The 12,776-nt window shown below is 38.4% G+C and overlaps 1 protein-coding gene across 2 annotated transcripts; it reads right to left on the bottom strand.

Moving 5' to 3' along the window:
- Nucleotides 1-8,490: 8,490 nt before the first annotated feature.
- Nucleotides 8,491-12,572, bottom strand: LOC133723563 (F-box/kelch-repeat protein At3g06240-like). 2 transcript variants are annotated; one of them, XM_062150416.1, is made up of 4 exons: nt 12,414-12,572; nt 12,192-12,315; nt 9,258-10,625; nt 8,491-9,008 (listed from the first exon to the last, which is right to left on the bottom strand). In XM_062150416.1, exons 2-4 carry the CDS (start codon nt 12,289-12,291, stop codon nt 8,995-8,997), a joined length of 1,482 nt encoding a protein of 493 aa, XP_062006400.1. In that variant the 5' UTR covers nt 12,292-12,315; nt 12,414-12,572; the 3' UTR covers nt 8,491-8,994. The 2 variants fall into 2 exon arrangements, with proteins under 2 accessions (XP_062006400.1, XP_062006399.1); XM_062150415.1 differs by lacking the exon at nt 8,491-9,008 and having other exon boundaries at nt 9,051-10,625.
- Nucleotides 12,573-12,776: the final 204 nt, after the last annotated feature.

The raw sequence follows: 12,776 nt of genomic DNA, 5'->3' as shown, positions 1-12,776 counted from the left end.
GTCGAGTTAGAATTCCTGTTGAGCAGCGAGGACGAAAGCTCACCCCTACAACAGTATGGATGCAGGTACTGTGCACTGGTGACGGGACAATAGCGAACGGAGCTGGGTGTGCAGAACAAGTTCGGTAAATTACCATGTGAACTTTATTCTAAATTTTTCAAAATTTTCAAAACATAAATGTTCAAAATTTTTCAATCTTCTTGGTTTCAGTCGAGGTCTCTAAACATAAATGTTGAGAAGATGTTGTAGCTGGATTCTGGTGCCCCGGTTTTATGTGATAATCTTATGTCTATTTTTTTAATCAAAATCTTTCAACGCTCGCATCTCAATTTTCATAGTCATACCTTTTGATAATGAAAGTATCCATCAAGGCTAGAGATGCTCTAAAAAAGAACGTAGAGATGTTTTTGGCGTTTTTGAAAAAAATGTCATGCTCCCATCTGCCATAAGGTCTCTCAACCATCCGAATCTCTTTACGCAAATCAAGCATTTTGATATTTATGGGGTAATCTTATGTCTTTTTTTTTATTTTTGATTATTATCAAAATCCTTCAACACTCATATCTCAATTTTCATAGTCATACCTTTTGATAATGAAGTATCCACCAAGGCCAAAGATGCTCTAAAAAAGAACATAGAGCCGTTTTCGACGTTTTTGAAAAAAAATGTCATGCTCCCATCCGCCATAAGGAGTCTGAAGATTGGAAAACCCTAAACTTTCCCTCACTGGGCTTCAACTTACATAAGCACTCAAAAATGGGCCACAAGTATTGATTTCGTAATGCACAATAACACCATTATCATGGGCCTCTTTTATTAGGCTAAAAAAAAGTCCAACAAAACTCTTCTTTCTCGAAGTCAAAACAAATTATAGCTTCACCATCTTTTACCATGGCATCGCCATGCAACCAACGCATTTCTCCATATGCACATGCATTCTTCGGGGAAAGTAAGTTACAAATAGAAGACAAATAACAAGGAGGAGTTGATGAGGGTATATGTCGCCATGAGCTTTTGCCTAGTACAAGAAAGATCAAGAAAATCAGACATCGGTCCCGGATAACAACCAATGTCGTTTTTGAAACACAAATCAATGTATAATCGTAAAACTCATCATAATTTTGTATGATAACTACATTTAATTTTTCATATTTTGACATTTTATGCTTAATAAAGTATATGTCGAACAATATTTGAGTGGACATTTGCATCGATGATTATTTTAGAAATGATGTCTTATATTCTTCTAATCATCATTTTCCATAAACTATTGTTTGTTCTTCATGATCATCTTTACGCCTATTTTGCCACCTTATTTTCCTAGGAACGATGTTTGTGTCTTTAGAGTTCATCGGTATTTTTTGTTTAAAATGATGTGTACAGTGTACTTTTACATAAAACATCGTTTTCATTTGCACAAATCGATGTTCACTGATCAAGCTCTAATGTTACTTGAGGTAGCTGTGGCAAACCTATACGTACTAAAGGCACTCGATATTTAGAAGAATGCCATTGTGAACTAGTGTCCATAATGTGACTTGTTTGGACTTCACTTGATGAAATCACTCTTATGCCAATTTCCAAGTAAGAATCAACTGTCTCTAAAGAGACATGTTTGGACTTTCACCTTTTGTAGTAATGTCCGTGCAGGAAAGAAGAACGAGCGACAAACTGGTATGAAGGTTTTAGATAGAATAAGATTCAAGCCGACCAACTTTTATATAAGTGAGGGATCCTTTTTTTGGCCATTTTAAGGGATCTATCATTAGACCAACTTTTAGATCATATATCAAAATCTTCACCGTTTAGTTTTTAGGTCTATATAAATAGATCATTTATGTAAATTTTTAGCTAAATTGGTGACCGTTAAGGCGTTTATAATTATGATTTAAAATTATAAACATGAATAGTTCAGATTTGACAGATTTATTTCGTCCATTGATTTAATCTAGTTCGATATCTTAACGATGACCAATTTAACTGAAAATTTGCAGAAGTGATCTAACTATATAGACTTCAAAACTGAACGGTGGATGAATCCCTCACTAGAAGGGATCCTAGTGAGGGATCTTTTTTTTGGGCCATTTTAAGGGATCGCTTATTAGACTCACTTTCCGATCACATATTCACATCTCAACCGTTCAGTTTTTAGGTACATATAAGTAAATCATCTTTGTAGATTTTCAGCCAAGATTGAGGAGTGGCTTGCTTAGGTTCGATTTAGCAGAAGGAAGAAGATTATGGATTTAAGGAGTGTGTATTAAGTAAAGTAAAGATGGCATAAGAGGAAGTTTGGGAAAAAAATTGGACAAAAAAATTTAAGAGGTGTGTATTAAGTATATAGGGATGTGTGTATAATATATATATATATATATATATATATATATATATATATATATATATATATATATATATAGGGACGTTCCAAAGAGGACATCCGTGAAGCAAGCAAACTGCGGACGAAATACGTGTCAGCTAGATAATCAACTTAGTTTTTATGCGGGTCCCACCGACATCATCTTCTCTGTTTCTCACCCTCAGTCCAAGGGAAGTCAACACTGACTCCAAAGGAGCGACTTGCTCCTGATCTTGATCTCCTCCGTCTCTCTGATCTATAAACCCAGAAACAAATTTATTAGAAAGTTTAAACCTTGAAATGGGCAGGGCCTCAGTATTCATATACACCACCGTTCTCACAATCCCATCCCCTTCGACCCTCTAGTCGGCGACATCGAGCACCGCCGCAAAGACCGCAAATGGGAGAACGATCACTTGGATCGAGATTCCACCCCCACCGCCGAGTCTCCAAGAGAAGAAGATCAAGAATTTGAGTGATTGCTCGGGAGAAGATTCAAATCAAGAAGATCGAAAACGCCACGGCAAGGCAGTGATGGATTTACTTGGGTGGACGGAGGATTGTAAACTTGGGATCTCCCAGATGGATTTGTTATGAAATTCTTGTTCAAGACTTTTGACTCTCTTTTAGTTTCTTTGTTCAAATTTCGTGATGGTTTTGCGGGAAATTGAATTTCTGATTCATTGGTTATCTGAGATTGTTTGCTTTGATGAGCATTCCGAGTTCTTTTATTTTAGGTGATCGATCGGTGCTCGGCGGAGGGTGCAAGGCGGAGGCGGTGCTGCAGTTCTCTGGGTGAGGCTGGAGGCCCGTGTGGGCTGCTGCTGGGCTGTTGCAAGGCGCGGGTATGGGAAGCAAAAACAACATAGGGTACCTCCGCCGTTAATGGCATCCTCCTCGGCCGCGTCTCCCCCAAAACAACGTCGTCGACATCACCGACTCTGTCAATCTCTTCCACTCCCAGCTCGGCTTAATACCCAGATTAGCAATCAAAAACCAAAATTAGTTTACAAAAATCAATTGCCAAGATTAATGCCCAGATAATCAATACCCGAATTCATGCCTAGAGACATCAATCTTCAATTGTTTGTTTTATTTTTCTGGGTTTTGTTCATCGAGTGGAAGGAATTCATGGACGCCGAGGACTACTTGAATGACGAGGAGAAGTTAAAGGTCACCAACAGGCCGTTGGTCTTGTTGTTCCTCAAGGTTGGTGTCAACCCCGACGATGGCTTTATCACCGAGCACGAGTTGACTCAGTGGAGCTTGAAGCAAGCTTAGAGGGAAGTTTTGTGTAGGACTCAAAGGGATATGGAGCTTCATGTTAAGAATCGTGACAGCTTTGTTTTTTTATGACAGTCGACGGCTTTGTTTCCTTTCAAGAGTACTAAGATGAGGATCGAGAGCAAGTTTCAATCTTTAGAAAACTAGAAGAGAGTAAGAGATAGAGGAGGAGTGTTGACTAATTAAACTGGGTGAGAGACGGAGCAGATGATGTCTGTGGGAGTGTAGGACCCGCATGGAAATTAACTCTATTGGCTGGCTGACACGTATCTTGTCCGCACTTTTCTTACTTCACGGACGTCCTCTTTGGAACGTCCCTATATATATATATATTTCAAAGAATACTGAGGGCCCCGTTTGGGATTGTTTCGCTTAAAAAAAAATCAGCTTTTGTTTAAAATTTTAGATTTTATTGTGTTTGGTATATAAATAAAAAGCAACTTTAATTAAAAGTTATAGGTCACTGACAGCAGATTTTAGAGGCAGCTCAGAGGTTGCTTTTAGAAGCTGTTGTGGATCAAAAAACGCTCTGAAGTTGTTTCATGTACTGATAGCACTTTTAAAAATATTATTCACCAAACACGAAAGTGTTTTAATTCACAGCTGATTATCCTCACAACACAGCAACAGTAGTTTTTTTAAAAGTCAAAGCAATCCGGCCCAAACTAGCCTTGAGACATGTTTTTTCTCATTCGGAGGCCTTTATTAAGAGAAGGTCACGGTGACGCATTTACTATTGGCAGTTTAATAATTTCACTTCAAGTGATGAACTTGCTAACAAGAATTGTAAACATGTTGACCGATAAATAATCAGAGTAAGTTGCAGACATGATAGATCATAGGATGTTCCAAGTCACGAATGAGCTGCAAGGCAGCCCCAAACTCATCAAATGAAAGCAAATTCCTTCTAGCACGCAACAATTTTATCAGTTCACGCGGTTGTTTACAGGAGTCAAGTCAAAACGCATGCCAACAATGTGATGGCCAGTATCCTCTCCTGCCCTTCCCTAGAAAAGCCTATGTTGTCAGAGAGGGGAAGCAAAGTTGACCATTAGTATTAATAACAAAGAACTGAGAATTTCCCTTGCAATGTGCTGTTCGTGACCTCTAATTGTACTCATTGAGCAGTTTGGTGAATGGATAGATTTCAGATTATGTGTCCTGCAAGTTACAATAGTTCATGCCCAGATTCAAGGTTACAAATAAAATACTTTTTTATTTCAAGAAATTCAACAACTGATAAACAAAATACAATTAATAAAGTATCACATACCAATAAAAATCACAAGTTATTCTCAAAAAATAAAAATCACAAGTTCATAACAATAAATAGGAGGAGAACAAAGAAATTATCTTTGGTGAAGATTAGATTGAAGCTTGGTGGGGTATGTCATTGGTACCTTCTTGGATTAAAGAAGCTCCGCGCAGCACGTGCCTCTCACATAAGCTAAATCCTTGTGCTTCTTCTTCTTCTATCAAATTAACATAACTTTTACAACCTTCAATGCCTTGTTCAGCTTCAACCAAAATGTCATAATCTTTTAAGGATATAAAGCTCCGTGTATAGCTAAAGATTTTGGTACGGATCCCACTCTCACATCTTACTGGATTCATGAGAGCAGATCTTAGATCTAAAAAGAATGCAGGCGTATTCTCAAAGTTTTTGAAAAATATGCCATGCTCCCATTCATCACAAGTAACATCTGTCAACATTTCGAACTCATTTCGCAAATCAAACATTTCGATACTTATGCTGTAATCTCTCGTCCACTCTTTTTTTTCATAATCTTTCATCAGCCATATCTCAATATTTGTAGTCATACCTTCTGATAATGAAGTATCCGCTAGGGCCAGAGATCCTTTAAGGGTAAGCAAGTGCAAGTGCATGTACAAGCGAGAGTACTCCGTCGAGCTTCGTAGCTTGGGATGAGGCGTCCAACAAAACTCTTCTTTCTTGAAGTCAAAAGAAATTATAGCTTCACTTTCTTTTGCCATGGCATCACCACGCAACCAATGCATGTCTCCATATGCACATACATTCTTCGGGAAAAATAAATTACAAACAGCGGACAAATAACAAAGAGGAGCTGAGGATATTTGTCGCCATGAGCTTTTGCCTAGTACAAGAACTTGAGCTACCATGCAGTCTGCTGCATCAAATTTAGCAACATGAAGAATCTTGAGGGTATTGGTAATACTATCAAACCCCATACCGTACCAGTCACAGAATAATGGAGACTTTGCATCTTTGGCAAAATCATTCTTAGGGAGCCTTAGAACTTCTCTCCTACAAATATCGATTAAGAAGCAAATTCCTTGTTCACGATTATTTATATTTCTGAAGCAAATCAAGTTGCAGAAAACAAAATCTACCATGTAAGTTGGGCAATCGGACCGGCGTGGTGTGGAGACATTAATTGCATATTTTCCTCTTGTTGTCAAGGCACTGTCGTCAAATTTGACTGGTTGCAGGTCTGCTATCACTCCACCACGCTCAGAGGGAAACAATGCAGCAAAAGACATAAGTTTAGGTACTTGAGCAACAGCATTGGTGGCGATAAGAAAACGGGTGTGCAATGCAACAAAAGAGAGGTCATCAACCATATTTAACAAGTCCTTAGACATGCACCGAATGCAACAGACTAATTCAGAGGGCAGTCTCGAAAGGATATTGATCACGATAGGAAGGGGTAGGTCTAGTAACATGAGCTTTGCACTATGACACCTGTTCAGCTTCATTCTGTTGGCCTCCGACATCTCCAAATTTCCTACTGACCAGAATGATTGATAAAACAAATCTAAGAATCAGTAACTACTGAATAATAATAATTATAATAGTAATAATAATAATTAAAGTAATCTTATTTCTGAAGCATCAGCTAAAAAAGGCCCTAGTTTTAGATTTCTTCTAAACCAGATACTATGTGCATTCCACATCTTTGCTGCCCTCCTTTTTATATGCCAACCTTCTTAGAATCAGAAACCTAAAGCCTAAAGAAGTGTAAAGTCCTTACAACCCTCCTTTTCACAATCGGAATAGGAAAACTAAAGTCTAAAGGAATGTAAAGGCTGAGTGATTCGCTTTTGGACTAGGAAAAATTACTAATTAACAATTGATCGGAAAAATGCATCTCAAGATTAAATAATAGAAATAAAACTAGACTTCACTTCAAATTAGGATTGTAGAATGTTTTTGTTTCCAATGCATTCAATGAAAAAGATTTGAATTTGTAATTTGAAGTCAAAGCATTCTAATGTACATGCGATATGATCTAAGCCTGTTTACCAAAATATGAAGTTGCTGTTTATATTTGCAAGGAACTTTGGAAATTGGGTGCTTCTTGTGGGATCACAATGATCATGAACATGAGGACACACACACACATACGACAAAATAAATGGGCAACAGTGTTGCTATGTCAACTACTAGAACCTGAGGATTTGTTGTGGGTGAGAAATTAAGCTACATTCTATGTTTATGGTGGTTTCAAGACAGCATTGGAACCTACATTCTATACTGACCACTATGAGATTGGTAGTTCTCTCTTTGCCTTGGACAAACCACCAGGGGCGTATCCAGTCCTAGGGCTGGTTGGGCTATAACCCAACCCAAAATTAAGAGGAAAAACCCCCAAGTATAGATATTACTAATATCAGCCCATAGTAGCCCACTTAAAAAAAAATAAAAAAAGAAGTTATATTTATACATCTTAGATTCTTAGTTCGCGACTTCATTACCAGCAGAGTAGCCGACCGAGTTCAGTTCCTAATCCTCAGCTCATATATAATATATGATATATATTTTGTTTAAATGTATATTTGTTTGACGAAACCCACTCGAACTCCCAAATTATCGAAGTCAAACTCCTCTCTGGCTCTCTCATTCTCTCCGTCCATTACAAACTCTTATTCTTCGTCTTCTTCTTTTTTTCCCAAAAAGGCCTAAATTCAATCGTTGAACACTTGAACTATCAGGTTCTTATCTCCCCGTTCCTGCATTCCCACACTTGTGCATAATTGTACTAAAAAAAATGTTTGGACTTTGCCCAAAGAGACACATGAATACGTAACTCACCCCATTTCCGGATCCTAGATCCGCCCTTGCAATTTGCAAACCACACAGACTGATTTAGCCATAATGTTAATAGCCGTAACTCTCCAGCACTCTCTCAGAAGTAAAAATTTTTGGCCTATTGTTGATGGAATTTATGGAATTCCTTAGGGTATGCCAAATTTCAGTAGGCTTATACTGAATGATATGTGTATACTCTGGTGATAACGAAAAAAATGCACTTTGGTGATAAAGATGTTGCCACTACTAGAGATACATTTGCAGAATACAAATGGATGCTCTTGTTGTCAAAATTCTTTTTTCAATACCGTTTTGGCTCTATTCTTTTATTACTATTGATCTTCTCTTCACGTTAGCAATTGCGCGATCACTAGCATGTGGATGTATGAATTCAGATTGTTCATTTGTAGATACTTGGATATCAACCCATATGAATTTTGATGCTGACACGGGAATACTTTAGCTCCTTACATTGAAGTTCATTTTATGACCAAATCAAACACGTTTATTACAAAATAGATCCATTGGGACTTAATTATGCGGTTGTTTCTACGTTATCCACCATTAATCCTAGTAATCGAGTTAGGTCCCCTCTTAGATTCAATTCGAGTTAAACCCTACATTGAAGAAAAGTAAAATTGAAATTTAAAAAAAAAAATATGCAGGGTGAACAAAGTACTTTTGAAAAAGGTATTTTGGGTACTGTAAATTGGTGAACAAAGTGAACTTAAAATTAAAAAAATAATATGTAGGGTGAGAAGAGAATGTAGAATGAACAAAGTAGTTAGTAGGGTGACAATAGCCGCACCTTTAGGATAATCAACCTAAGACAAGATCACGGTGACCCACTTACTATTGGCAGTTTGATAATTTCACTTCAAGTGATAAACCTGCTAACAAGAATTGTAAACATATTGACCGATAAATAATCAGACTAAGTTGCAGACATGATAGATCATAGGGTGTTCCAAGTCACGAATATGGTCACAGCTGCAAGGCTGCCCCAAACTCATCAAATGAAAGCAAATTCCTTCTAGCACGCAACAATTTTATCAGTTCACACGGTTGTTTACAGGAGTCAAGTCAAAACGCATGCCAACAACGTGATGGCCAGTATCCTCTCTTGCCCTTCCCTAGAAAATCCTATGTTGTCAGAGGGGGGAAGCAAAGTTGACCATTAGTATTAATAACAAAGAACTGAGAATTTCCCTTGCAATGTGCTGTTCGGAACCCGACTCTATGACCTCTAATTGTATTGAGCAGTTTGGTGAATGGATAGATTTCAGATTATGAGTCCTGCAAGTTACAATAGTTCATGCCCAGATTCAAGGTTACAAATAAAATAAAAAATAGTGTTGCTTTTTTATTTCAAGAAATTCAGCAACTGATAAACAAAATACAATTAATAAAGTATCACATACCAATAAAAATCACAAGTTATTCTCAAAAAATAAAAATCACAAGTTCATAACAATAAATAGGAGAACAAAGAAATTATCTTTGGTGAAGATTAGACAGAAGCTTGGTGGGATATGTCATTGGTACCTTCTTGGATTAAAGAAACTCCGCGCAGCACGTGCCTCTCACATAAGCTAAATCCTTGTGCTTCTTCTTCTATCAAATTAACATAACTTTTACACCTTTCAATGCCTTGTTCAGCTTCAACCAAAATGTCATAATCTTTTAAGGATATAAAGCTCCGTGTATAGCTAAAGATTTTGGTACGGATCCCACGCTCACATCTTACTAGATTCATGAGAGCAGATCTTAGATCTAAAAAGAATGCAGGCGTATTCTCAAAGTTTTTGAAAAATATGCCATGCTCCCATTCATCACAAGTAACATCTGTCAACATTTCGAACTCATTTCGCAAATCAAACATTTCGATACTAATGTTGTAATCTCTCGTCCACTCTTTTTTTTCATAATCTTTCATCAGCCATATTTCAATATTTGTAGTCATACCTTCTGATAATGAAGTATCCACTAGGGCCAGAGATCCTTTAAGGGTAAGCAAGTGCAAGTGCATGTACAAGCGAGAGTACTCCGTCGAGCTTCGTAGCTTGGGATGAGGCGTCCAACAAAACTCTTCTTTCTTGAAGTCAAAAGAAATTATAGCTTCACTTTCTTTTACCATGGCATCACCACGCAACCAATGCATGTCTCCATATGCACATACATTCTTCGGGGAAAATAAATTACAAATAGCGGACAAATAACAAAGAGGAGCTGAGGATATTTGTCGCCATGAGCTTTTGCCTAGTACAAGAACTTGAGCTACCATGCAGTCCGCTGCATCAAATTTAGCAACATGAAGAATCTTGAGGGTATTGGTAATACTATCAAACCCCATACCGTACCAGTCACAGAATAATGGAGACTTTGCATCTTTGGTAAAATCATTCTTAGGGAGCCTGAGAACTTCTCTCCTACAAAGATCGATTAAGAAGCAAATTCCTTGTCCACGATTATTTATATTTCTGAAGCAAATCAAGTTGCAGAAAACAAAATCTACCATGTAAGTTGGGCAATCGGACCGGCGTGGTGTGGAGACATTAATTGCATATTTTCCTCTTGTTGTCAAGGCACTGTCGTCAAATTTGACTGGTCGCAGGTCTGCTATCACTCCACCACGCTCAGAGGGAAACAATGCAGCAAAAGACATAAGTCTAGGTACTTGAGCAACAGCATTGGTGGCGATAAGAAAACGGGTGTGCAATGCAACAAAAGAGAGGTCATCAACCATATTTAACAAGTCCTTAGACATGCACCGAATGCAACAGACTAATTCAGAGGGCAGTCTCGAAAGGATATTGATCACGATAGGAAGGGGTAGGTCTAGTAACATGAGCTTTGCACTATGACACCTGTTCAGCTTCATTCTGTTGGCCTCCGATATCTCCAAATTTCCAACTGACCAGAATGATTGATAAAACAAATCTAAGAATCAGTAACTACTGAATAATAATAATTATAATAGTAATAATAATAATTAAAGTAATCTTATTTCTCAAGCATCAGCTAAAACAAAGAAGAAGAAGAAAAAGGGCCCTAGTTTTAGATTTCTTCTAAACCAGATACTACGTGCATTCCACATCTTTGCTGCCCTCCTTTTTATATGCCAACCCTCTCAGAATCAGAAACCTAAAGCCTAAAGAAGTGTAAAGTCCTTACAACCCTCCTTTTTACAATCGGAATAGGAAAACTAAAGTCTAAAGGAATGTAAAGGCTGAGTAATTCGCTTTTGGACTAGGAAAAATTACTAATTAACAATTGATCGGAAACATGCATCTCAAGATTAAATAATAGAAATAAACTAAGACTTCACTTCAAATTAGGATTGTAGAATGTTTTTATTTCCAATGCATTCAATGAAAAAGATTTGAATTTGTAATATGAAGTCAAAGCATTCTAATGTACATGCGATATGATCTAAGCCTGTTTACCAAAATATGAAGTTTCTGTTCATATTTGCAAGGAACTTTTGGAAATTGGGTGCTTCCAAAAGAATATATATATATATATATATGCGCAGCTGTTCGAGAGCGGACGTCCGCAACCCAGAAAAAGTGCGAACGTCCCTCCTCCGGCGTCAGGAAGGCGGCGATTGCTGCGCTGCGGGTGCCGGACGCACCCTCTGGACATCCCGGACGGCCTCAATCAAGCGGCGAAGGCGAAGGTGATCGGAAACTCAACGGTGTGAAACCATGGAAGTCCATCGAGCTCGACTTCGAACCCTTCGTTGACGAGTCCAGCCGCTTCTGAACTGCTCCACGTCGTGTCCTGGTTCCGTGCGGCAACAGAAACGCCGCCGTCGCTGCCCGATCGAGGTTGGAGGAGCGACGTCCTCACTTTTTCTGGGTTGCGGACGTCCGCTTCAGAACCCCTATATATACGTATATAGATACATACATACATACATACACATATACAACAAAATAAATGGGCAACAATCATGTCAACTACTAGAACCTGAGGATTTGTTGTGGGTGAGAAATGAAGCTACATTCTATGTTTATGGTGGTTTCAAGACAGTATTAGAACCTACATTCTATACTGACCACTATGAGATTGGTAGTTCTCTATTTGCCTTGGACAAACCACACAGACTGATTTAGCCATAATGTTAATAGCCGTAACTCTCCAGCACTCTCTCAGAAGTAAAAACTTTTGGCCTATTGTTGATGGAATTCATGGAATTCTATATGAAGTAATAAATCAAATCCTACGATCACCATCTACTTTTCTGACGAAAATTGTGTTCTTTAAACAATGCCGTATACCCAATTTGCTCTTAGGCATGAAGAATCAATATCTATCCTATACCATGTTTCCCGGGCAGTTAGACAACATCGGGTCGGTCCCAAGTAAAATTACAGGTCTAGCAAGCAGCCAATCATAACTAGTTTTGAGTGTTTCTGTTTGAGCAAAGAATGGTTAATTGAAACTAGCATCTAAAACTGGGGGAGGAGTTCTTACCCAAATTAGCTTCAGTTTCTGGGGATCTGGAAGACAAGGTGCTCTTACAGGTTCCATGGTGCTGCCCTGTGCAAAGTCCCCCACTTATTGTTGGCCGCATAATCACCAATTGGGTAAGATTTCCCTGTTCATAGAATGGATCCTCCATCAATATGATCATCGAGAAAGGTGTCCAGAGTAACATCCAAAATAAATTCAGTAAATTTTTTATGCTATACTTACCGAGATCGACTAGTTCAGCGGGATCGGATGATAGGAGAAGCAAATCAAACCAATCGAATCCTGGCAACCTCCTCGTTGGTTTTCGCGGCGATGTCGAACCGCCAGAGTTGCTGTTTGTTTTTTCCTTTTCTTTTTAGTTGCGTTGGGTAGGGAGAGGAGAAATAATCTGGTGCGACAGGGAACTAGGTACATCCCGTTTGTCCACCAATATTGTTCCCGTATATCCACCAATCACAATCGAGTGTATATCTATCTTCTAATATGCCTGACATTTAAACCTGTAACCCACAAACCCGCACGCTAAAAGCCCGCACAAACTCACCCGATTATTAATTCGTGCTGAGAAAAATCCGCAGGCCAAAA

The sequence above is a fragment of the Rosa rugosa genome, chromosome 7 (genome assembly GCF_958449725.1).
Source record: "Rosa rugosa chromosome 7, drRosRugo1.1, whole genome shotgun sequence".
Taxonomy (NCBI): Eukaryota; Viridiplantae; Streptophyta; class Magnoliopsida; order Rosales; family Rosaceae; genus Rosa; species Rosa rugosa.
Note: the sequence above shows the minus strand (reverse complement) of the source record. Positions and strands in the feature narration are given on the sequence as shown.